This window comes from Salvelinus namaycush, chromosome 13, assembly GCF_016432855.1.
Source record: "Salvelinus namaycush isolate Seneca chromosome 13, SaNama_1.0, whole genome shotgun sequence".
NCBI classification, from domain to species: domain Eukaryota; kingdom Metazoa; phylum Chordata; class Actinopteri; order Salmoniformes; family Salmonidae; genus Salvelinus; species Salvelinus namaycush.
The window spans coordinates 8,634,753-8,662,200 of NC_052319.1; the positions used below are offsets into that span (position 1 = coordinate 8,634,753).

Sequence of the window (27,448 nt, forward strand, 5' to 3'; positions counted from 1 at the left end):
AAGTGATAAAATCCCAAGTGATCAATTAAAAGTTTATGGAAAAATTGTACTTGTCCTCATGTGAAAAATACTCTACAGCTGCAGTCTTCAATCAAATCAAACTTTATTTATATAGCACATTTCTTACAACTAATGCATTTCAAGGTGTTCACAGTCATGCATTGAAAGGCATGTGGCACTTAACATCCTTCCTCTTGGCAGGTCTCTATAGGTGACCAGTGGATTCTCTCTACCACATGCGAATGCCTGCATGGAGCTCTTCAGTGGAGCCTTGCAGCCTATTTTGGAGGTTCACAATATCGGTCGTATGGGTGTGGAATGTGAGAGAAGGCAGCCAGCCGTGCCCAACCAGGTGCAGCAAGTGGAGGACCTGTACTCGACCGAAGACTACGACCCTCTGTCCCAAGACCCCACCGAGGAGGATCTTCAGTATGGCTATCTCTCTCTCTCTCTCTCTCTCCCTGAACCCTCTCCGAAGCAGATTCTGTGGAATGGCATGTCATTGGGTGGGGTGTTGTCTGTAAAGTGGGGCACAGATAACAAAGAAGAGGACATCAAGGCATTCAAAATGTCTACAGGGATGGATGTGCAGGAGGCAGGGCTTTGGTTCATGGGGTCTGGGATCCTGGGTGCCTCACCGGATGGTCTAGTGGCCACCACAGCGGTGGAGGTCAAGTGTCCCTATGGTGCAAGGGACCTTACCTTTGAAGAGGCAGTGAAGTCGAAGGATTTTTATATCAAGAGGGAGGGTCTTACCGCCTCAGTGAAGACCATCCTCACTGGCACCAGGTCCAAGGTCAGCTCCAATTCACTGGAAGAGGCACCTGCTTCTTTGTTGGACATAAAGTCAAAATGTTGATGGATCTACAAATTCAATGTTTTACACAATATTGTATCATATTTGATGAGTTACTAACCTGTCCGTCCACAGGCTCGATGTGCTGTAGTCTCCACAACTGGACGCTCGCGCTCGGATCCCACTGGCACAGGATGTCCATGCACAGGATGGTCTGAGGGATGCACTCCTGTTGAACTGGAAAACAAAGAGATATTTGGTCAGTGGGGGATCTTTTTTAAGGCTGTAAAACCATTTTTATCTAGACAGAAAACACATTTTTTTATCATAACATAAACCCACCTTGGACAATGTGACAAGTGGTCCCTCAACATCCAATCTTAAGTCATGAGAACCATACACAAATATGACAAACATACTGCGCAGATATATTTACAAATTCATTGTTGTATCACTTTTGATGGGTTACTGATCTGTCCATCCACAGGCTCGATCTCCACAACTGGATGTTTGCGCTCGAAAATCACACTGGCACAGCATGTCCACGGACCGGATGTCCTGAGGGATGCACTCCTATTGGACTGGAAAACAAAGAGACATTTAGTCAGTGGTCGGCCTTTTTCAATGCTGTATCAACATCTTTATCTGGACAGAAAAGGTATTGTTCATCATAACACAAACCCACCTTGGACAATGTGGTCCCGTCCCTCAACACCCAATCCTCATGCCTCATTGTTTGTTATTGTTTCCCAACCAACAGTCTGGAACTTCCTCTTCTGCCATGGTGGATGAGCTACCTTTCCTGGTAAAAAACAGGGCCATTTCTCTCAATAGAAATTGCATCATCTGTGGATCTGTTGGGGCGGTATGTAAATTGGAGTGGGTCTAGGGATTCTGGGATAATGGTTTGATGTGAGCCATGACCAGCCTTTCAAAGCACTTCATGGCTACAGACGTGAGTGCTACGGGTCGGTAGTCATTTAGGCAGGTTACCTTAGTGTTCTTGGGCACAGGGATTATGGTGGTCGGCTTAAAACATGTTGGTATTGCAGTCTCAGTCAGGGACAGGTTGAAAATTCCAGAATGTTCCAGTGAAGGGAAATCTTAATGCTACAGTATGCAATGACATTCTAGACAATTCTGTGCTTCCAACTTTGTGGCAACAGTTTGGGGAATGCCCTTTCCTGTTTCAGCATGACAATGCCCCCATGCTCAAAGCAAGGTCCATGCAGAAATGGTTTGTTGAGATCGGTGTGGAAGAACTTGACTGGCCTGCACAGAGCCCTGACCTCAATGCCATTGAACACCTTTGGGATGAATTGGAACGCCAACTACGAGCCAGGCCTAATTGCCCAACATGAGTGCCCAACCTCACTGATGCTCTTGTGGCATCAGTCAGTCCCTGCAGCAATGTTCCAACTTCTACTGGAATGCCTTCCCAGAAGAGTGAAGGCTGTTATAGCAGCAAATGGGGGACCAACTCCATATTGATTTCCATGATTTTGGAATGAGATGTTCGACGAGCAGGTGTCCACATACTTTTGGTCATGTGGTGTATGAAGTAGTTCTGAAATCCCCAACGCAAAAATGAATGGTGAAAAAACGATTGGAACCATTTCCAGGTTTTACCGCTAGGTTTTATGGGTAATATGACTCATACTGTGGTACTCAATTCGTGCACTGCAGTCATGCATCATGAATATCCAGACCTCATTATGACTAGTCCTACATGTGTAGCTACTGCAGTTGTTTGACACCATCAATAATTGTACTTCCTGGTGACTGGTATGCTACTGCCATCTGCTGGACATTATTGCAGCATCCCTAACAGGTACCAATGACTGATTTTTGTGACTGATTAACCACAATATGTGGTTTTGGTGCACCTGTAGGAAGTTAAACATCCACATAAGAAATTGAACAACTTCACAGATGGAGGGATTGAAGTATACATAGTACTTTTTTTTATTTTTAAAGCAGGCCCACTCACACAGAGGGGGACGCAGATATCAAGAACTGCAACATCACTGTAGTGAATTTATTGACAGAAATAGAAAATACTTTCCATAGTAAGAAAATACATTTTCATCAACAAAATAGAGAATAGTTTGGTCTAGATATAGCAATTCATATTGTACATAATAACAAGCCATTGAAAAGCCTTTTCAGAATTACCAACATAAGTAGGGAAGTTGAGCTGAACCCCAGAAACTACGAAAACAAACCTTCAATACAACAGTATTAGGTTGGAGTGTAACAAGTTGCCGTTTCAGCCCAGCTTCCCCCTGCGTTCAGTACAATGTCAACCTATTTATGTATGTTTATTTAAATTCAACGATAGATATATTGAAGGCCTTTATAGCATTGCTACTTGGGTACACGGCGATCACCCACAGCTTTAACAAATCAAAGCGCAGCTTTGTTTGTCCTCTCCATGAAGTGCAGATTGACTTGTCTGTCTGCTACTAAGACGGTGCGATTGAGGGCTTTCACCTCTCCTATGCTGGGGTCCGGTCTGATTTCAAACAGCTTGATTATCTGGGGGAGAGAAAATATATATTTTTGTCATTGTCTGGGTCTCTTCAGGGGTAGCCATGTTCACTTAACATCCATGTCCGATAGGCTCATTGACCACACCAAGTTCATGCCTCCACCACCTACCACAAAATGTATGAAACGATACACCATAGGGTATACACACGATTGGAATTGGCTGCAGTAGCTTAAACATGTACAGTATGTTCTGTTTTTGTATTTTAATGTAATTCACGACAAAGTGTGATTATAATGTCCACCTAGGCCTTCATTGTATTTGTAACTGAAAAGCAAATGGGAGGGAAGCAATTTGTAACTGAAAAGCAATGGAAGCCAAGGCAAACTTTTCATTGTGGGACTACCCAATGTGCAATACACGTTTCTTCAATACTTTTAATAAGTAGCCTGATGATGGTGAGTTCTAAGTTGCCAACTTGCCGCGCAAGACAAGTAGCCTGTTACTGCGCAGCTTGGTCAAGCATCTACAGCAGTGTATATAAAAGCATTTGGTTCACCTGTCGGGATCACATTCAGGCTGCAGTTGATTGAAAATATGACAGCTCCTCTGTGGACATTGGCTACGGGGGATAATAAGGTAGGCTATGAGTTGTTCCAATAGTTTGTTAACAGTAGAATAAGTCTAGTAGGCTACAATCGCATGTAGCCTAGTGATTGAAGTAGCCTAGCCTGCTAGGACTGTTGATCAACTCTGCTATCCGCTGTGCTGCTATCCACATTCTATACTTTCCCCTATGACACTCAGGTATAAAATCTCTGGCTCTTACCCGTGACAGAGCCAAGTACATCTCCAGTTCAGCTATACGACGACCAACACAGCCCCGAACCCCAAACCCAAATGGTATAGAGCCAAATGGGTTTGGTCGAACTCGGCCATCCCTCAACCATCGTTCGGGCTTGAACTTCGATGGTTCTGGGAATGTCTTTTCATCCTGGCTGATGGCATAGTGACACATTGTAAACGAAGTCTGCAGACACAAGACATCAGGGAGGGAATTAATTGCTACAGCACTACTTCGACAAAGGCATAATTTACATGAATTCAAATGGTGTTTTGTTTCAATGGTTGGGCCATTTTTAGGCCATTAAAGTGAATATGTTGATTGTTCCCCTAAAGCTAGACTAACCTTCTTGGCAAAGAAATGTCCTCCAATTATGATATCATTCTCTACCATGATGCGTGCATTCATCGGGACCACAGGGTACATTCTGGTAAACAGGACATACACCAAAAATTGTGTTAGAGAAAGGTAGTGGAACTTTCAAGAACTCAATCCTTTCCAAAGAAAATATCAATGCTGACATACAAGAGCAAAATTAGGCAAACATACTCATGATGTATACCCCCCACCCCATCAACCCCCCGTGCATGTTTTGTTTTTTGCCCTAGTTAAAAACCAAAAAGCTTGGTCCTGGGGTGGAAACCCTGATGTACCCAACCACTTCCACAGTTCTTACCTCAGTGCTTCCTTGATGACGGCCTTGAGGTACGGCATACGGTTAACGTCTTGGGCAGATGGGATCTTGTCTCCTGGTATGCAGTGGGACACCTCCTGATAAAGGGTGTCCTGCGCATTGGGGTCCCTGGACAGCAGGTGCATGGCCCACATCATGGTATTGGATGTCTTCAAGTATGACAACAACAACAACAGTGTTAGTGAATACAAGCCCTTACGTTACAACACATCGAGATTGTAGTGAAGCTCCATGGATTTGCTAACCGTGTCCACTCCAGCCAATAACAGCTCAGCGACGCTGCCGTACACCTCTTTGTTGGTCATCTTGGTGTTGGAGAGGAGGTACGTTAAATATTCTCCCTCGACTTCCTGGTCTGTATCCACTCGCTTCTGAATTGCCTCCATCTTCATGTCAATCAACTTCCCAGCTGAAAAAGTCCAGCATTATCTACCTCAGGGGTTCCCAAACTTTTTCACGTCCAGCATTCGAGAACATCCCGCGCCAACCCCTGCGGGTCTATTTCTATGGGCACAAGCACTGTTCATGACACAAACGGTTCACACCCCTCTTGTTGGTGGAGATAATTTTGCAGTTTTAAAGCAAATTTTCTTGCATTTCTATACATTTTGCCATGTCTAATGTGTATTCCTGTGATATTTCAGTGACTAAAAAATTACAACAAAATCTAAGTGCTTAAAAACAAAATAAAAAAATGGGCTAGTTGATCTGGACACTTCTGACAAGTTATAAATATCTCTCTAAGGTATGCAATGACTGACATGACAAGAGGAACTGATGATGCACTACCCAATTTTGAAATTGCACCTTATGCATTCTGCTAAAGGAAGAGGAAGTTTAAAGCTGGACTGAGTTGCTTAAAATGTTGTTTTTATATAATAATAATGTACTTTGGGGGGGGGGGGGGGGGGCATGCCGACCCCTCAGTTTGGGAACCACTGATCTACGTGACCTAATAGGTCCAATATCACAATGCACTCTCCAATCCAATGCTTTTTAAATTCTTGAGAAGGTATGAACAAGTGACGGAATGCCTTGTCCTAAATAACTCACAGAATTTGAATATGCCCTCCCAGCCAGCGATGTAGCGCCTGTAGATTGGCAGGATGTTGCGGCTCCACTTAGGCAGCATGGCCACCGGCATGCTGTAGGAGAACATCTGAGCGATGGAGTCGATGAAGTCCTGCGTCTCTACCGGGATCTCTTCCTCCAGACAGCCGATCCGTGTCTCAAACAGGATGGAAGAGATTCCTGAAGAACAGAGATTAGATATTTATCACTGAAACGGATGCAGGCAATTCTCACTTGATGGACCAGAGCTGTATGTAGTAACTTACTTTTACTAAAACCAACCCTCACAAAAGTATTTTGCTTTAAATGCTGTAAAGACCCACATATTCTGAAAGACATCAGGCTTTCCTCTTATAGGGAGGCAAATCAAGCAAGGCAAATCAAAAAACACAAAATATCAAACAAGATAACAAAAAATAAAGTAAAAGTATTTTGCAAAAACAGGTAGCACATGTTAAAATGTAAAAAGACAGGTCTGTAAATGTTGAATACCCCTGTTGTGATAAGTAGGTATGGAGGAGGAAGGAAGAGAAACAAACATCTTCACATTTTCACATTTGTGTAAATATTAAATAACCATTAAGATAACCGTATAGCAGTAAGTAGCAGTAGAAATATTGTTGTCCGTTAAATAAAGGGATTACAAATTATGCCAATGCTTACATTGATAGAACCTACAATCTATCTGCAATATTAAAGCTGGTCTTAAAATTAGAAATAGAAACTGTTGCTGTCCATTGGCTGGTTCAGGAGGCAGGCTGCAGGGTCGGGTCCTGGGGCTAGTCCAGGTTGGTCCTAGTCTTGACCAGCCTGGCCAGCCTGTGGTGGGTAGAGAGCTGACAAGGAGGGATGTCCTCCAAGAAGGCCAGGATGAGGATGTCCCTGTGCCCCACCAGCAGATGGAGCGTGGCCAGTCACAGCTCCAAGGACCACCAGTTACTGCGCCGGTGAGTAGTGATGACTCACCAGACGCCACTGCCATAGAGGCTGTCTGTGATGTTTTCCATAATAACCTTCACAACAAGTCGCTGTTGTGCAGACTGAGACGCAGGAACGGAGAACTTCTCTGCTTGAGGCCTGGCAGCAGATGCTACACCACTCCGTGTTCGTCTCTGCCGCTATATGACACAAAGGCATTGTAGCGGTATCGCTCCCTGGGGTTGGGCCTCCGCACGGCCTCCTCCATCCAGCCGCAAACGATGTGGCAGAGGGCCAGCAGGTAGTCTCCAGCCAGCTGATTGAGCAGGACCACAAGTATGAAGAGGAGCAGGCTCATGAAAGTGCATATGAAGAGGATAAATCCCATGTCCAGGGATTTTTGGTGAAACTCTGGTGAAACTCTGGATGCCATCTTAATTTTTGCACGTATTGCCAGCTCCCCAGCATGCCATATGATGACCTGGATTTGTCTCTGTCCCCTGGCCCCAGTTCTCCAGCCAGGCGTTCTCACAGCTGCAGTGCAGGTGAGGATAGTAGAACTCCACATACCTAAGGCTGGTCAGGTTCTGGGAAGTTCTCCATCACACTAAACTCCTCTGTCACATCCACATATAGGAGCCTGAGGAAGTGCAGGTCTCTGCTCAACTCCTCCCCCAGAGGAAGGATTCTACAGTAGATGAGACTCAAGCTCTCCAGCCTGGTCAGGTCATCGTAACATGACGCCCAGTGCTGGCTGAGCGATGAGGTCCACGTTCATTAGCTTCAGATCACTCAGCTGCACTAGTCTGTTTAGGTCAGTCATGTCCAAACTCTGTCGAGGAAACCAACTGAAATTCAAACTCCTGTAGGGAGGTGAAGTACAGGTCAAAGAAGTCAGACCCACACAGGAGTTGTCCTGTCTTGACATTGAGGTAGACAACTGACCCGAAAGCATGACCTCCAGCAGTCCTGGAAGATCACAGTCGACGGAGAGCTGAGTTTTAAGGCAAAGCCTGGTTTTGGGGCTCTGTTGCTGACTATGATGGTAAGAGGACACCAGGAGCTAATGTTCATGTGAGTCAGACCTTGAGGGAAGACACCAAATATGTGTGTCGGATTCACACTTGTCTCTAACTCACTGGTTGGAGGGCGAAAATCCAAATGTACTTCCTTCAGCAAAGTAAGGTGGATGAATGCAGATGCTTCAATATGTATAAATGGGTTATCATACAGCAGTAGGGTTTCCAAGCTGTGCAGGCCAGGTAAACTGTTCTCAGATGTTGCGTAGTTGTTCCTGAATTTAGGATTAAGTAACAACATTGGTGTCATTGAAAATTTGCGTTTCACAAATTGATTGAAAGGAAATGTTTTCCTCGTCAAAGTAAAAAGTATCTATTCTGCTGATTCTAGACTGCAGAAGCTGTCTGTAGCCCACCAATGTCGGGCAAATCGAGAGATGAAATGTTTTCAAAGCTTCTGAATGCTCCTTTCGATAAATTATGTGCAATAGGGAATGAAAACATTTTTTTTCTCCAGATGATAGAAAGTTCAAGAATGGCTCCTTTTGTGTCTGAGCAATTTTGGCGTCACAAAATGATAATCCCCTTTGACTCAAAGTCCAGGGTCGTCAATGACCGTGATATATCGACTATCCTGCATAGCAAATCAGAAAGCTCCTGTGTACAGCTGTTGACTGATTTTCTTCAAAACAGGGATTCCCCCATTGCGTCCATTAACATCACAGAAAGCCCGTAGTTCTGAATGGACAGTTCCTCCATATTAGCCAGGTCACTGAATGTGTTGGACGGAAGGGATGAATTGTAACCCTAGCTCACAGAAAAGAGAAAGTGCCTTCACACTGGACAGCCCCTTGAAGGTGCCAGGGAGAAATCGGGGGCAGACAGCCTTTGACATTAAGGATCTCAAGAATGCGGAGTCAAGAGAGAGCACCAGGCTACATCACATATGCATTCCTGATCTAGATACAGAGAGTCTGGTAGTGAGACAGGACGATGGATAGGTTGAGTTTGAGGTCACATTCTGTACATCCCAGCAAATCAAGTCAAAATCAAATCAAGTTTATTTTATATAGCCCTTCGTACATCAGCTAATATCTCGAAGTGCTGTACAGAAACCCAGCCTAAAACCCCAAACAGCAAGCAATGCAGGTGTAGAAGCACGGTGGCTCGGAAAAACTCCCTAGAAAGGCCAAAACATAGGAAGAAACCTAGAGAGGAACCAGGCTATGAGGGGTGGCCAGTCCTCTTCTGGCTGTGCCGGGTGGAGATTATAACAGAACATGGCCAAGATGTTCAAAATGTTCATAAGTGACAAGCATGGTCAAATAATAATCAGGAATAAATGTCAGTTGGCTTTTCATAGCCGATCATTAAGAGTTGAAAACAGCAGGTCTGGGAAAGGGTAGGGGTTCCATAACCGCAGGCAGAACAGTTGAAACTGGAATAGCAGCAAGGCCAGGTGGACTGGGGACAGCAAGGAGTCATCATACCCGGTAGTCCTGACGTATGGTCCTAGGGCTCAGGTCCTCCGAGAGAGAGAAAGAAAGAGAGAAGGAGAGAATTAGAGAGAGCCAAGATTTTCAAAATGTTCATAAATGACAAGCATGGTCAAATAATAATCAGGAATAAATGTCAGTTGGCTTTTCATAGCCGATCATTAAGAGTTGAAAGCAGCAGGTCTGGGACAGGTAGGGGTTCCATAACCGCAGGCAGAACAGTTGAAACTGGAACAGCAGCAAGGCCAGGTGGACTGGGGACAGCAAGGAGTCATCATGCCCGGTAGTCCTGACGTATGGTCCTAGGGCTCAGGTTCTCCGAGAGAGAGAAAGAAAGAGAGAAGGAGAGAATTAGAGAGAGCATACTTAAATTCACACAGGACACTGGATAAGACAGGAGAAGTACTCCAGATATAACCAACTGACCCTAGCCCCCCGACACATAAACTACTGCAGCATAAATACTGGAGGCTGAGACAGGAGGGGTCAGGAGACACTGTGGCCCCATCCGATGATACCCCCGGACAGGGCCAAACAGGAAGGATATAACCCCACCCACTTTGCCAAAGCACAGCCCCCGCACCACTTGAGGGATATCTTCAACCACCAACTTACAATCCTGAGACAAGGCCGAGTATAGCCCACAAAGATCTCCACCACAGCACAAACCAAGGGGGGGGCGCCAACCCAGACAGGAAGATCACGTCAGTAACTCAACCCACTCAAGTGACGCACCCCTCCTAGGGACGGCATGAAAGAGCACCAGTAAGCCAGTGACTCAGCCCCTGTAATAGGGTTAGAGGCAGAGAATCCCAGTGGAGAGAGGGGAACCGGCCAGGCAGAGACAGCAAGGGCGGTTCGTTGCTCCAGAGCCTTTCCGTTCACCTTCACACTCCTGGGCCAGACTACACTCAATCATATGACCTACTGAAGAGATAAGTCTTCAGTAAAGACTTAAAGGTTGAGACCGAGTCTGCGTCTCTCACATGGGTAGGCAGACCGTTCCATAAAAATGGAGATCTATAGGAGAAAGCCCTGCCTCCAGCTGTTTGCTTAGAAATTCTAGGGACAATTAGGAGGCCTGCGTCTTGTGACCGTAGCGTACGTGTAGGTATGTACGGCAGGACCAACTCGGAAAGATAGGTAGGAGCAAGCCCATGTAACGCTTTATAGGTTAACAGTAAAACCTTGAAATCAGCCCTTGCCTTAACAGGAAGCCAGTGTAGGGAAGCTAGCACTGGAGTAATATGATCAAATTTCTTGGTTCTAGTCAGGATTCTAGCAGCCGTATTTAGCACTAACTGAAGTTTATTTAGTGCTTTATCCGGGTAGCCGGAAAGTAGAGCATTGCAGTAGTCTAACCTAGAAGTAACAAATGCATGGATTCATTTTTCTGTATCATTTTTGGACAGAAAATTTCTGATTTTTGCAATGTTACGTAGATGGAAAAAAGCTGTCCTTGAAACAGTCTTGATATGTTCGTCAAAAGAGAGATCAGGGTCAAGAGTAACGCCGAGGTCCTTCACAGTTTTATTTGAGACGACTTTACAACCATCAAGATTAATTGTCAGATTTAACAGAAGATCTCTTTGTTTCTTGGGACCTAGAACAAGCATCTCTGTTTTGTCCGAGTTTAAAAGCAGAACGTTTTCAGCCATCCACTTCCTTATGTCTGAAACACAGGCTTCTAACGAGGGCAATTTTGGGGCTTCACCATGTTTCATTGAAATGTACAGCTGTGTGTCATCCGCATAGCAGTGAAAGTTAACATTATGTTTTCGAATAACATCCCCAAGAGGTAAAATATATAGTGAAAACAATAGTGGTCCTAAAACGGAACCTTGAGGAACACCGAAATGTACAGTTGATTTGTCAGAGGACAAACCATTCACAGAGACAAACTGATATCTTTCCGACCGATAAGATCTAAACCAGGCCAGAACTTGTCCGTGTAGGCCAATTTGGGTTTCCAGTCTCTCCAAAAGAATGTGGTGATCGATGGTGTTAAAGGCAGCACTAAGGTCTAGTAGCACGAGGACAGATGCAGAGCCTCGGTCTGACGCCATTAAAAGGTCATTTACCACCTTCACAAGTGCAGTCTCAGTGCTATGATGGGGTCTAAAACCAGACTGAAGCATTTCGTATACATTGTTTGTCTTCAAGAAGGCAGTGAGTTGCTGCGCAACAGCTTTTTCTAAAATTTTGAGAGGAATGGAAGATTCGATATAGGCCGATAGTTTTTTATATTTTCCGGGTCAAGGTTTGGCTTTTTCAAGAGAGGCTTTATTACTGCCACTTTTAGTGAGTTTGGTACACATCCGGTGGATAGAGAGCCGTTTATTATGTTCAACATAGGAGGGCCAAGCACATGAAGCAGCTCTTTCAGTAGTTTAGTTGGAATAGGATCCAGTATGCAGCTTGAAGGTTTAGAGGCCATGATTATTTTCATCATTGTGTCAAGAGATATAGTACTAAAACACTTAAGTGTCTCTCCCGATCCCAGGCCCTGGCAGAGCTGTGCAGATCCAGGACAGCTAAGCCCTGGAGGAATACGCAGATTTAAAGAGGAGTCCGTAATTTGCTTTCTAATGATCATGATCTTTTCCTCAAAGAAGTTCATGAATTTATTACTGCTGAAGTGAAAGCCATCCTCTCTTGGGGAATGCTGCTTTTTAGTTAGCTTTGCAACAGTATCACAAAGAAATTTTGGATTGTTCTTATTTTCCTCAATTAAGTTGGAAAAGTAGGATGATCGAGCAGCAGTGAGGGCTCTTCGATACTGCACGGTACTGTCTTTCCAAGCTAGTCGGAAGACTTCCAGTTTGGTGTGGCGCCCTTTCCGTTCCAATTTTCTGGAAGCTTGCTTCAGAGCTCGGGTATTTTCTGTATACCAGGGAGCTAGTTTCTTATGACAAATGTTTTTCGTTTTTAGGGGTGCAACTGCATCTAGGGTATTGCGCAAGGTTAAATTGAGTTCCTCAGTTAGGTGGTTAACTGATTTTTGTCCTCTGACGTCCTTGGGTAGGCAGAAGGAGTCTGGCAGGGCATCAAGGAATTTTTGTGTTGTCTGAGAATTTATAGCACGACTTTTGATGCTCCTTGGTTGGGGTCTGAGCAGATTATCTGTTGCGATTGCAAACGTAATAAAATGGTGGTCCGATAGTCCAGGATTATGAGGAAAAACATTAAGATCAACAACATTTATTCCATGGGACAAAACTAGGTCCAGAGTATGACTGTGGCAGTGAGTAGGTCCAGAGACATGTTGGACAAAACCCACTGAGTCGATGATGGCTCCGAAAGCCTTTTGGAGTGGGTCTGTGGACTTCTCCATATGAATATTAAAATCACCAAAAATTAGAATATGATCTGCTATGACTACAAGGTCCGATAGGAATTCAGGGAACTCAGAGAGGAACGCTGTATATGGCCCAGGAGGCCTGTAAACAGTAGCTATAAAAAGTGATTGAGTAGGCTGCATAGATTTCATGACTAGAAGCTCAAAAGACGAAAACGTCATTTTTTTTTGTTGTAAATTGACATTTGCTATCGTAAATGTTAGCAACACCTCCGCCTTTACGGGATGCACGGGGGATATGGTCACTAGTGTAACCAGGAGGAGAGGCCTCATTTAACACAGTAAATTCATCAGGCTTAAGCCATGTTTCAGTCAGGCCAATCACATCAAGATTATGATCAGTGATTAGTTCATTGACTATAACTGCCTTTGAAGTGAGGGATCTAACATTAAGTAACCCTATTTTGAGATGTGAGGTATCATGATCTCTTTCAATAATGGCAGATAGGCAGTTGTAACGACAATCCATTGGGTGAAAGATATCCCAGGTCCGGACAGACTTATCATAAAAGACACATTGATTACTCAACCAACCCCAGGATCCAATGATGCAAACTGCTAATTGTCTCAACTGAACACAGTGTAGCCTCATCTTTCTTGTGAAGTGGAGACACTGGTCATATCAAATCACATTGTATTTGTCACATGCGCCGAATACAACAGGTGTAGGTAGACCTCACTGTGAAATGCTTACTTACAAGCCTTTAACCAACAATGCAGGGTTTTATTTATTTTTTAAGGAAGAAAATATGTGCAATTCTTAAAATAAACGAAGCAAGAAAAAGTAACACAATAAAATGTTATTAAAGAGACTATATACAGGGGTACCGGTACCAAGTCAATGTGCGGGGACCTTCGCTTTGGCTCCCTCTCCTGTCCAGCTCAGGCGTTCGGCATCGCCGACCTTCTAGCTGCTGCCGAACCTGCTGCTGGCAAACGCCCTTCACTCATCAACCCCGGACTTGTCTCGTCATCATTACACACACCTGGTTCCAAATTCCCACTCTATCGCTGTATGTATACTCCCTCTGTCATTTGCCTTTGTCGGTCATTGTAAATGTTGCTTGTTTTCCTGAGAGGAATTTCTCCTACTATTTCCTGAGTACTTTATTATTTTGCACTTTGGGTTTCATCCCGCTTTCATATATATATATATATATAGTGCTTTAATAAACTCAGTAGTTCTAAACCTGCGTCTGCCTCCTGCCTTCTCCTCTCTACACTTGTGACACAGCCTATCAAGGCTGAACGCATCTCATGTATGGTAAAATCAGCATCCAAAAAAGAGTCAACAGTATCCCTTTTCTTACACACATTAACATGAGAATTTAAAACCTCACACCCGCGTTACTTATATACTTCGTCCAAAGTAACCCCACTATGTAGCCTAGCAAATGTCTTCCCCAACAGGTCAGCTTTTCATTTATCAGTTACGGACATTTTATGACCCACAACCAAAACTGGAATTCGAGTGGACTTCTTCCAGTCATCTTCTTCAACATAGACCATACTTATCCCAGCTCAGTACCCTTGCCTATTGTAGAGCAGAACTGTCTCCGTGCAGTTCTCTTGACAGACTTAATGATAATCTGTTGCTGCTTCCACAATGGTCTTCAACTTGGCAGTTCTTCTTTCGACAAACGCAGTCAGAATGGTAAGCTTTCCAATGAAGGCTATAAAGTCAATCTGATTAACAAACAAGGTGTCCTTTGACATGACACATTTGTGAGAGCAAGATTTCCTACAGCAGGTCCACTTATTCCAGTACTGACCCTGTTATATCCATCATTCTGCCTAATAGTTCCACCAATCTGCCTTGCAGCCTCTGAATAAGAGACATTATGAGTGATTTTATATCTTTGGGCCTCTCTAGCCTCTTTCTGCACCTGGTATCCACTAAATGCTGTGCTGAGTTCCCCCCCAGAATTATAACAGTTAACGTTGACATTGTTCCCACATTCACCATAATCATGTTCCCCTCCACACTTGGCACATCTTTTTTTCATTTGCACACAGAGATGCTACATATCCCATTCGTTGGCATTAGAAAACACCTTAATGGAGGTGGGACAAACTCTCTAACAGTGAAAGCCAGGAAGCCCATCTGTACTTTCTTAGGCAAAACCTTATCAAACATTGAGTACTGACAGGCTTTCACTTCTCTGCCCTTCTTTCTTACTGAACTGCCTCCACATTTTATTTTATAAAATCTATAGATAGTGGAACTCCAGAAATGACCCCCCTCAGCTTAGCCGAAGCTCCAGGGGCATGATCTGTGATTTTCTTCCCGTTGAGAGTTTTCATTTTCTGAATATTCCCTTGCAGAACATGGTCTGCACAAAATATTAACAGTCTCCCATTACCAATGAACCGGGCTAATGTGACTTCACCTATCTCTTTCTTAATGGTAATGGTTAATCGAACAAGGTGTCACGTTGGTATAAGGATCGGGAGACAGGCGCGGAAATGAGTAATAGTTTTTTTTATACCTACCCAAATTACAGCGTGCCATGTAAAAGGCAAGGGAACGAAGGCCAAACAAACACAGGGTTGAGACCCAAACAAAAGAGCGAGGAGTACCTCGAATAAATACACGGGGCGAGATCCGTAATCATCTGTGCAATACAAGCGGCACGAAAGCCAAAACAACACAGCACAGGTACTCACACGAACAACGGACATTGGAACAATAATCGACAAGACAATGGTGAACAAAGGGCACACTTATACAATTACTAATCAGGCGAGAATATGTGGACCAGGTGTGCATAATGACACAGTTCAGTTCCTAGAGGCCGGTGACGTAGACCTCCGAAACTGGTGCACGGAATGAGCAATGAGGGATCCGTGACACAAGGTGTAGATGAGACCCTATGGTTGCATCCAACGCGATTACAACTTTCCTTTCCGACACATCATTACTTTAGTTTTTCACTACCTTCACACTCTTCACGCTCGCAACACTAGATGTGCCACTGTTGTCAGCAGCGCTTATAGCAGGGCCATTATTTTTACTTTTACTCTTCACCACAGACCATCCACGTCCTTGACTTTCATCATCCACACCCATACCATCAGAACTATCATCCATTTCGACCACAGTCCAGCAAAGCTGTTGCTAGAGACCACAAACACTTTTTCCCTTTCCCGAAGCTTCCGACAATGTCTGTAGCTCCGGATTCAACATTGTCTAACGCTCAAGCTCGAGTGGATGTTCGTTCTGTAGTTTGTCCAAGGGAATCCATTTCAATCTCAATTTTCTTTAGTCCAGTTGAATGCTGTTTGATCCAGTCAATTTATCCAATGAGATCATCAGAATGCTCCTCTATTCAATGAATAACACATTGGTGGGATTGCTTGTCTGGTGGAATGAAGACCTTCAGTTCTTCCACTGCTTTGTCTGCTAGCTGTGTTGTATTTGTGTGCATCTTCTCTTTGTCTTGTTATATATCGTTTACTAGACACTTTCCATAATTAGACACTTTGAGAGGTAGGTTACAGATTAGATTTTTTTTTTTACTGAATGTATTCTCACTTGCTCTTAGCCTCTACCTACAGTACGCCAGAGGTAGTGATTAGCATTATCTGTACATCTGATATACTAAGATGTCAGACACTACGTAAAGCATCATTTTACGTATTATTATAAAACAACACTTTACTTCTAGCATCCAAGTGTAATGCATTATCATGCAGTTGTAATGCATTGTAAGATTATCATGCAGCCTGGTCTCATAGACTAGATGTAAAATAGTAAATGTAAATCTGGTACACTCAAATTAATATGATATGTTACTTTAAGCATGGTTACATAAGACAGAAGGTTACTTAAGACAAAAACGAAAGGAGGTACACTTTAGAATTTTAGATAATTACCAACTTTTCAACTACTTATTATGTTTTAGCAACTTTGCAGCTACTTACCATGTTAGCTAACCCTTTCCCTAACCCTAACCTTAACCATTTTAGCTAACCCTTCCCCTAACCTTAACACTAACCTTAACCCTAAACCCATGCCTAGCTAATGTTGGCCAGCTAGCTAACATTAGCATTAGCCATCTAGCTAACATTAGCAACAACACATTCGAATTTGTAACATATCATACGTTTTGCAAAATCGTAAAATGTTGTTCAAATTGCAATTCGTGACATATCATATTAATTGTAACTCGTAACTATCATATGAAATGGATGATGGACATTCACAAATGAATACATACCATACGAAACATAACATATTATACGAAATGTAGTGTCTCGGATTTACGTACAGAATAATAAGAAGTGCTCTGAGACCAGGATGTGTCTTATAATCATCTCAATGAGCTGGACGAAATAACAGCCAGTTTGAGACAGTTGAAAATGTTATGCATGGCGATAGCCTACATGAGCCTCACACATGCTTACCATTAGTTATATAGCATTATACCTGATTCTTTATCATTTAACTTAAAATGAACTAGAAATAAGGGTGAAAGAATCGTCCCCTCACACACAGGCAGGATTTCCACGTACCCTCCAGAGAGAATCGGTAGAGCTCATTGGACAGGTTGGTCACAAGGTCTCCCGACGGGCTTATCCGGCGCAGGTGGTAGATCCTCTTGATCAGGTCACTGACCACCTCGTTGACCACGTCTCCGTACTGCACCGAGTCTTTAGGGTGCATCATTCGCTTGTTCAGCACAGTCCTCAGCTTGTACCACTTTTCCCCTTCCCTGTCAGAAAACATAATATATCAGGCACTGCATGACGCACTCACAGCACATTCACAGCAAAAGCAATGATATGGCAGGATAATACATTTAGATTCGTTTGGCACATATTGGAATATAGCGCATTACTGCTCATTTATATGGCTTTACTCTTTCAGCATCCGTTTGATTCACATGACTGGACTTTGACCTACAAAGGGTCTAACAGGTCTCGCAGCATTTGGAGAACACAACTGGGGAAATGTAGTCAGAATGTCTGCCGTGCTTATCTATTTGAAACATCTATGTTGGCATGCATATCAAATCACACTAAGATAGATGGCTGCTTAGGCCAAGTAAGATGGCTGTATGCTTATACAGTTTGATGGTTCCAAAAAGGAAACTCCCAGTGCAAACTGTGCTGTGTAAGTCTTAGGTCATGTTTCCTGCCTTGCACACTTGCATGGCCTATGGAAATGGTTAATGACACAGCCTTTCTGGATCACTATTGATCACTATCTGTGGCAATCTCTTTCATGACAGAGCACTAGTGTATCAATTATGTCCCTGGGTGTGATTATAAGACATGTACTGTGTATGTACAACACTTTAATAGAACCTTTAACAACACTTCCATTTCCCACTGCTATGTCCCTCTCTTATGTGATCTCATCACTGCCTGCCATCAGATGGCGAAGCTATCAATTGGTTGAGGCAAAAGACCAGCAATGTACAGGGATGTCATTGTCACCACCTGTCAGGAGACAGTGGCCATCCCTGAGCCTTACTCAGTAAAGGGGCCGTAGCCGATGCCCCTCAGGTCCCGGTATTCTGTCCAGAGGGACATATCTCCTCGGCTGGGGAACTTCTCATCCTTCCTAAGTAGCTCCTCCAGGAGCTCCACACTGTTGAGGGCAATGGAGTTAAACCTGCCCATGCCCACTTTGTACATGGGGCCGTACAGCTGTTTCTCATACACCTAGTAGAGAGAGAGAGAGAGAGAGAGAGAGAGAGAGAGAGAGAGAGAGAGAGAGAGAGAGAGAGAGAGAGAGAGAGAGAGAGAGAGAGAGAGAGAGAGAGAGAGAGAGAGAGAGAGAGAGAGAGAGAGAGAGAGAGAGAGAGAGAGAGAGAGAGAGAGAGAGAGAGAGAGAGAGAGAGAGAGAGAGAGAGAGAGAGAGAGAGAGAGAGAGAGAGAGAGAGAGAGAGAGAGAAAGAGAGAGAGAGAGACTAGCATTTGCGGAGGAAGAAAAACTCAGGGTGTTACATACAGTATACTCTATAGTACACACATTTCTAAACATCTCTACCATTCAGGATGTTCCACATTGTTATGTAACTGAAAATATCACTTTTATCACTTTATCACTTTTATGGATTAAGATGGCGCCGAGGAACATGTCTGACGTTTTACATTCTCCCAACCAATTGTGCTATTTTTTTATTTTATTTTTGCATTTTGTGTAACTTGCTTTTTTACTTATTGTGTAAATAATGTTGTTGCTGCTGTCTCTCATGACCGAAAATAACTTCTGGACATCAGAAAAGCGATTACTCACCGCGGACTGGAAGAAACTTTTTCCTTTGACGAGTCCGACGAGAAGGATATCCTGCTTTCACTGGAACAGAACCAGATCCATACCTTTTGCATGAAGAAAAGACGCCGGAAAAGGGACCACAGAAAGGGGCAGCCTTCTGAGAATCCAGAGGCGAGTAAGTAAACTCCCACTGCCATCCGTTCTTCTTGCTAACGTGCAATCATTGAAAAATAAAATTGATGACCTACGATTAAGATTATCCCCCCCAACGGGACATTAAAAACTGTAACATGTTATGTTTCACCGAGACGTGGTTGAACGAAGATACGGACAATATAGAGCTAGCGGGATTACCTCTGGTAAGACGAGGGGTGGGGGTGTGTGTCTATTTGTCAATAACAGCTGGTGTGCGATGTCTAATATTAAAGAAGTCTTGAGGTATTGTACCTTATGATAAGCTGTAGACCACCGTATCTACCAAGAGAGTTCTCATCTGTATTATTCGTAGCCATCTATTTACCACCACAGAACGAAGCTGGCACTAAGACCGCTCTCAACCAACTCTATAAGGCCATAAGTAAAGAAGAAAATGCTCACCCAGAAGCGGCGCTCCTAGTGGCCGGGGACTTTAATGCAGGAAAACTTAAATAAGTTTTACCAAAATTTTACCAGCATGTCACATGTGCAACCAGGGGGGGAAAAATCCTAACCACCTTTACTCCACAAACAGAGATGCATACAAAGCTCTCCCCCACCCTCCGTTTGGCAAATCTGACCATAATTCTATCTTCCTGATTCCTGCTTACAAGCAAAAACTAAAGCAGGAAGTACCAGTGACTCGCTCAATACAGAAGTGGTCAGATGACGCAGATGCTACACTACAGGACTGTTTTGCTGGCACAGACTGGAATATGTTCCGGGATTCATCCAATGGCATTGAGGAGTAAAGCACCTCAGTCATTGGCTTCATCAATAAGTGCACCAATGACGTCGTCCCCACAGTGACTGTACGTACATATCCCAACCACAAGCCTTGGATTACACACAACATCTGCATCGAGCTTAAGGCTAAAGCTGCCGCTTTCAAGGAGCGGGACACTAATCCGGATTATAAGAAATCCCGCTATGCCCTCAGACGAACCATCAAACAAGCAAAGCGTTAATACAAGATTAAGATTGAATCCTACTACACCGGCTTTGACGCTCGCCGGATGTGGCAGGGCTTGTAAGCTATTACTGACTATAAAAGGAAACTCAGACGTGAGCTGCCCAGTGACGCAAGCCTACCAGATGAGCGGAATGCCATTTTATGCTCACTTCGAGGCAAGCAACACTGAAGCATGCAAGAGAGCACCAGCTGTTCTGGATGACTGTGTGATAACGCTCTCGGTAGCCGATGTGAACATAACCTTTAAACAGGTCAACATTCACAAAGCCACTGGGCCAGATGGATTACCAGGACGTGTACTCAAAGCATGTGCGGACCAACTGTCAAGTGTCTTCACTGACATTTTCAACCTCTCCCTGACCGAGTCTGTGATACCTACATGTTTCAAGCAGGACACCATAGTCCCTGTGCCCAAGGAAGCGAAGGTAACCTGCCTAAATGATTACCGCCCAGTGGCACTCACGTCGGTAGCCATGAAGTGCTTTGAAAGGTTGGTCATGGCTCACATCAACAGCATCCTCCCGGACAGCCTAGACCTACTCCAATTCGCATACCACCCCAACAGATCCAGAGATGACGTAATCTCAATCGCACTCCACACTGCCCTTTCTCACCTGGACAAACGGAACACCTATGTGAGAATGCTGTTCATTGACTAAAGCTCAGCGTTCAACACCATAGCGCCCACGAAGCTCATCACTAAGCTAAGGACTCTGGGACTAAACACCTCCCTCTGCAACTGGATCCTGGACTTCCTGACAGGCCGCCCCCAGGTGGTAAGAGTAGGCAACAACATGTCTGCCACTCTGATCCTTAACACTGGGGCCCCTCAGGGGTGTGTACTTAGTCCCCTCCTGTATTCCCTGTTCACCCATGACTGCGTGGCCAAACACGACTCCAACACCATCATTAAGTTTGCTGACAACACAACAGTGGTAGGCCTGATCACAGACAACGATGAGATGGCCTATAGGGAGGAGGTCAGAGAACTGGCAGTGTGGTACCAGGACAACAACCTCTCCCTCAATGTGAGCAAAACAAAGGAGCTGATTGTGGACTACAGGAAAAGGTGGGCCGAACAGGCCCCCATTAACATCGACGGGGGCTGGAGTGGAGCGAGTCGAGAGTTTCAAGTTCCTTGCTGTCCACACCACCAACGAACTATCATGGTCCAAACATTCCAAGACAGTCGTGAAGAGGGCACGACAAAACCTTTTCCCCCTCAGGAGACTGAAAAGATTTGGCATGGGTCCTCAGATCCTCAAAAGGTTCTACAGCTGCACCATCGAGAACATCCTGACCGGTTGCATCACCGCCTGGTATGGCAACTGCTCGGCATCTGACCGTACTACAGAGGGTAGTGCGAACGGCCCAGTACATCACTGGGGCCAAGCTTCCTGCCATCCAGGACCTATATAATAGGCAGTGACAGAGGAAAGCCCATACAATTGTCAGAGACTCCAGTCACCCAAGTTACTTACCTCTATACCAGGCGGTGTCAGAGGAAGGCCCTAACAATTGTCAAAGACTCCATTCACCCTCGTCATAGACTGTTTTCTCTGCTACCGCACGACAAGCGGTTCCGGAGCGTCAAGTCCATGACCAAAAGGCTCCTCAACAGCTTCTACCCCCAAGCCATAAGACTGCTGAACAATTCATAAAATCGCCACCGGACAATTTACATTGACCCCCCCCCCCCCCCCCTTTGTAGTATGCTGCTACTCGCTGTTTGTTTGTTATCTATGCATAGTCACTTCGCCCCCACCTACATGTACAGATTACCTCAACTAGCCTGTACCCCCGCACACTGACTCGATACCGGTGCCCCCTGTATATAGCCTCGTTATTGTTATTCTTATTGTGTTACTTTTTATTATTACTTTTTATTTTAGTCTACTTTGTAAATATTTTCTTAACTCTTCTTGAACTGCGCTGTTGGTTAAGGGCTTGTAAGTAAGCATTTCACGGTAAAGTCTACACTTGTTGTATTCGGCGAGTGTGACAAATAAAGTTTGATTTGATTTGATTTTGATTTGATATTTGGAAAAGGGGTCAACAAACCCCTCCACATGCATTCTGGCAAAATAAATCTAAACCTCTGCCCTTTTGTAATCCTATTTGTGTCAATGGAGATGGCACTTGGGATAGTATTTCCAAAGCAATGGCAGCTCTTGGAGAAGGTAAACACTGCATGTAAGAGAATACCTGTTAGCCCACTGGGTTAAATCCATTGTACTCTCCTCTATGCACCATAACCGTCTCTGTGGGTCAGCTTTGACTAAACACAAACGCCTCACACAGATCTCATGTTTCAACTCTAGTTAGTGAGCAGTAACAGAGAAACACACAGTAAGGAATCGGAAACTTACTGTACCCAAAACATAGAGAGGGGTAAATATCAGCAGCCACCATAAAAAACAGAGAGCACACTTAAAAAACACACATTTCCATAGAGGGCATAGCCTTTTTACTGTACCTGTAGCTCATGTAGGCGGTTGTAGTAGCCTTTGACAAACATTCTGTAAAACATATCCCGGGTTTTGATCCTGGGGAGGTCATCTGCGGTCCGAATCTTACCCTGGGAGGTGGATGGTAGGGTGTTGGAGGGAGAACGGGTGCCTCCTACCCACCTGGTGCAGACCAGAGCTGGGGCTGTGGGGCACAGCAGGAGCCAGCGGCCGCTCCTCTGCATCGCACTCTGGGCCAGATGCACGGCCATGATGGGAGCAGTAAGAGGAATTGTCTAAAAACACAGGGCTCCTGTTTCACCAGTGAGACTGGGGAGTGGCCATGTCTTTGGGAGCCTGGGGAGGTTAACCCTTCAGCTTCAACACTAAAGAACAGGAAATAAGGCTCTCTTGAAGAGCTGCACCTACTGGAAGAATGTTTACTTGGAACACATAGAAATAACTAGTCTCTCTGGTCAGATGTACTGTACCAATGTTCCAGCACATGTCTGGGATTTACGAGAATAATAAATAACAGTAAATGCTGAAATGGAGAACGTGTTGAAACATTTAAAGTCTCACATCAAACTGATATAATAAGGAGGTTAATAAAAATGAATGTTAGATTAAAATGAGTAGTGTCTTCTCTGAAACACACTATTGTAGTCTAATGAATCAAATTTAAACAGTGTAAAACTTTTGTTTTATAAGGAATATTGACCAGTCATGTTCTTGAGTGACTTGTATTTGCTTGTTCAAATAGAAAACTCGAAAGCAAGTATGCATATAAATGATTATATAAAAAATGTAAATTAATTATAAATAAAAAATATATAATTCAATCAATTAAGGTCCTAATTTTTTTCATAGCATTTGGATTTTTGTACTTTTTTTCAATGAAGGTATAATTCAGAAAAAAGTAATGTTGGCTACAAATGAAACAATATTAAAATAGAGTAGTAACTTTGAGCAATTCAAGCAGCTGCTTAGCAGAATGTGCAGCTGACTGAAAACAAATAATTTTACGTTTCTCTATGCATTATGCAATAATACGTTTCACATAAAACATTTAATGGGACATAAATTTATAATTGATTTGTGTAATCACATAGTACATAACAAAGCGCTAGTAGCTTACAGTGCATTCAGAAAGTATTCAGACCCCATAACTTTTTCCAAATGTTGTTACGTTACAGTCTTATTCTTAAAGAAATATATATATAATTGCCCCATTTTCTCCCCAATTTCGTGGTATCCAATTGGTAGTTACAGTCTTGTCCCATTGCTGCAACTCCCGTACGGACTCGGGAGAGGCGAAGGTCGAGAGCTGTGCATCCTACGAAACACAACCCAGCCAAGCCGCACTGCTTCTTGACACAATGCCCGATTAACTCGGATGCCAGCCGCACCAATGTGTCGGAGGAAACACCAGGTGCGGTACATTGCGCTTGACCCGCCACAGGAGTCGCTAGTGTGCGATGGGACAAGAACATCCCTGCCGGCCAAACCCTCCCCTAACCTGGACGGCGCTGGGCCAATTCTTCCCAGATGAGTGGAGGCTGTTATAGCAGCAAAGGGGAGACCTACTCCATATTAATGCCCATGATTTTGGAATGAGATGTTCAACGAGCAGGTGTCCACATTATTTTGGTCATGTAGGATACATCTACAGTGAATTGACAAAAACCTCAATGGCGGCAGGTAGCCTGGCGGGTAGGAGCGTTGGGCCAGTAACCGAAAAGTTGATGGATAGAATCCTCAAGCTGACAAGGTAAAAATATGTTGTTCTGCCACTGAGCAAGGCAGTTAACCCACTGTTCCCCAGGCACCGGTGACGTGAATGTCAATTAAGGCAGCCCCCCGCACCTCTCTGATTCAGAAGGATTGGGTTAAATGTTGTTTCTAGTTCATTAACATATTTTGAGGCATGCCTTGTAAAGAGGCCTCTTGAAGTGCAAGTGATTTTAAACACCAAATCCATTAATATTCTGTAATGTGTAAACACTTTAACTAGCAGCCACCTGCATGTACCAATCCTTTGTAATTACAGTTAAATACTGTGAAATACAAACCCCTCCCCTCAATGAATTTCATTCATTCCGATTACGGTAGCATTCACCTTTTTACAGTACAATACAGTCAATTTTAGGGTATTGTACAGTGTGTCATTACACAGTACTTGCTTTAATACTGTTTTTATATTACAGTAGGTGTACTGTACTGTAATATCAAATACTGAATTTTACTCGCGACAAAGCTGTCTGTAATATGCTGTCAAATTCATGCCAATCCCTTCACAGTTTAGACTCTGACCTGTCCAATGAGCCAAACTGATTAAAGAATCCCACAGTACCCAAACACTCTTACCGTACCCTCTCTCTCTCTCTCTCACACACACACACACACACACACACACACACACACACACACACACACACACACACACACACACACACACACTGGAAGCCCAGGCCTAATGACGCCACTGCAAAGATTATCTGAAGGGAATGTAGAGAAAAACAAATAACAATGTATAATATTTTAATATTTTCTGATCAATATTGTATACCATATATACATTTTTCAGCTCTGAAATATACAATTTTGTTTCTGCAATGGAATTAGAAGCACAGTGGTGGGATACATTACATCACTATCATAAGGTGATAAATCATAAGGCCTATAGACTGTCCTTCTTAACCATGTGAGTCAGGGAGGCTGTGGGTGACGGGATCTGAACTGATCCTACCTCTGTTCAATGGTTCTCTCTGTTGTTTGTCGTCAGATGTGAGCATAGGTCATATCATACCTGGCTACAGCTGCAGAACCGCCTGTGGTATTGACTATAATCTAGCACTTGACATCTAGTGCTGCTTACATGCTCACATCCGCTTACCACATACCCCCCCTTCCCACACATTCACCCTAATCACTGAAAATACTGCAGCCTTCTCAAACCACATTGTGTACACTCTTAGAGAAAAAGGTTCTGGATAGAACCAAAAAGGGTTCTGTGCTTGCTTAATAAATGGCACCCTTAAAGGGGTTCTATATGGAACCAATTTTGGCTCAGTGAAAGAAGAAACCTACAAAAGGGATCTACAGTGCCTTGCAAAAGTATTCATCCCCCTTGGCATTTTTCCTATTTTGTTGCTGTAACGCTCGTCGTATGAAGTAGAAGGAGACCAAGGTGCAGCGTGGTAAGCGTTCATGATATTTAATCAAACTGAACACTGAAACAAAATAACAAAGTAGAACAAAACAAAACAGTTCTGTCAGGTGCAGACACAAAACAGAAAACAACTACCCACAAAACACAGGTGGGAAAAGAGCTGCCTAAGTATGATTCCCAATCAGAGACAATGATAGACAGCTGCCTCTGATTGGGAACCACACTCGGCCAAACACAAAGAAATACAAACATAGAATGACCACCCTAATCACACCCTGGCCTAACCAAAATAGAGAATAAAAACCTCTCTATGGCCAGGGCGTGGCAGTTGCATTACAACCTGTAATTTAAATTTATTTTTATTTGGATTTCATGTAATGGACATACACAAAAAAGTCCAAATGTGTGAAGTGAAATTTAAAAAATCTATTGTTTAAATCAATTAAAAAAAAAAAAAAAACGGAAAAGTGTTGTGTGCATATGTATTCACCGCTTTGCTACGAAGCCCATAAATAAGATCTGGTGCAACCAATTACCTTCAGAAGTCACATAATTTGTTAAATAAAGTCTACCTGTGTGCAATCTAAGTGTCACATGATCTGTCACATGATCTCAGTATATATATACACATGTTCTGAAAGGCCCCGGAGTCTGCAACACCACTAAGCAAGGTGCACCACCAAGCAAGCGACACCATGAAGACCAAGGAACTCTGTAAACAGGTCAGGGACAAAGTTGTGGAGAAGTACAGATCAGGGTTTGGTTATAAAAAATATCAGAAACTTTGAACATCCCACGGAGCACCATTAAATCCATTATTAAAAAATGGAAAGAATATGGCACCACAACAAACCTGCCAAGAGAGTGCCACCCACCAAAACTCACAGACCAGGCAAGGAGGGCATTAATCAGAGAGGCAACAAAGAGACCGAAGATAACACTGAAGGAGCTGCAAAGCTCCACCGCGGAGATTGGAGTATTTGTCCATAAGACCACTTTAAGCCGTACACTCCAAGGAGCTGGGCTTTACGGAAGTGTGGGCAGAAAAAATCCATTGCTGAAAGAAGAAAATAAGCAAACACATTTGGTGTTTGCTCAAAGGCATGTGGGAGACTCCCCAAACATATGGAAGAAGGTACTCTGGTCAGATAAGACTCAAATTTAGCTTTTTGGCCATCAAGGAAAACGCTATGTCTGGCACGAACCCAACACCTCTCATCACCCCGAGAACACCATCCCCACAGTGGAGCATGGTGGTGGCAGCATCATACTGTGGAGGTGTTTTTTGTCAGCAGGGACTGGGAAACTGGTCAGAATTGAAGGAATGATAGATGGCACTAAATACTGGGAAATTCTTGAGAGAAGCCTGTTTCAGTCTTCCAGAGATTTGAAACTGGGACGGAGGTTAACCTTCCAGCAGGACAATGACCCTAAGCATACATCTAAAGCAACACTCGGTGGTTTAATGGGAAACATTTAAATGTCTTGGAATGTCCAAGTCAAAGCCCAGACCTCAATCCAATTGAGAATATGTGGTATGACTTAAAGATTGCTGTACACCAGTGGACCCATCCAACTTGAAGAAGCTGGAGAAGTTTTGTCTTGAAGAATGAGCAAAAATCGCAGTGGATAGATGTGCCAAGCTTATAGAGACATACCCCAAGACACTTGCAGCTGCAAAAGGTGTCTCTACAAAGTATTGACTTTGGGGGGGTGAATAGTTATGCACGCTCAACTTTATTTTGTTT

General features: G+C 43.7%; 1 protein-coding gene and 1 pseudogene across 1 annotated transcript; both read right to left on the reverse strand.

The window, feature by feature from the left end:
• Positions 1-2,820: 2,820 nt before the first annotated feature.
• Positions 2,821-22,800, reverse strand: LOC120058201 (sterol 26-hydroxylase, mitochondrial-like). Its single transcript, XM_039006689.1, has 9 exons — positions 22,558-22,800; positions 18,167-18,357; positions 17,203-17,402; positions 5,879-6,076; positions 5,071-5,234; positions 4,808-4,974; positions 4,477-4,558; positions 4,117-4,317; positions 2,821-3,334 (listed from the first exon to the last, which is right to left on the reverse strand). The coding sequence occupies exons 1-9, from the start codon at positions 22,798-22,800 to the stop codon at positions 3,203-3,205; spliced, it is 1,578 nt and encodes a 525-aa protein (XP_038862617.1). The 3' UTR covers positions 2,821-3,202.
• On the reverse strand, positions 6,072-8,911 carry LOC120058200 (annotated as a pseudogene).
• Positions 22,801-27,448: the final 4,648 nt, after the last annotated feature.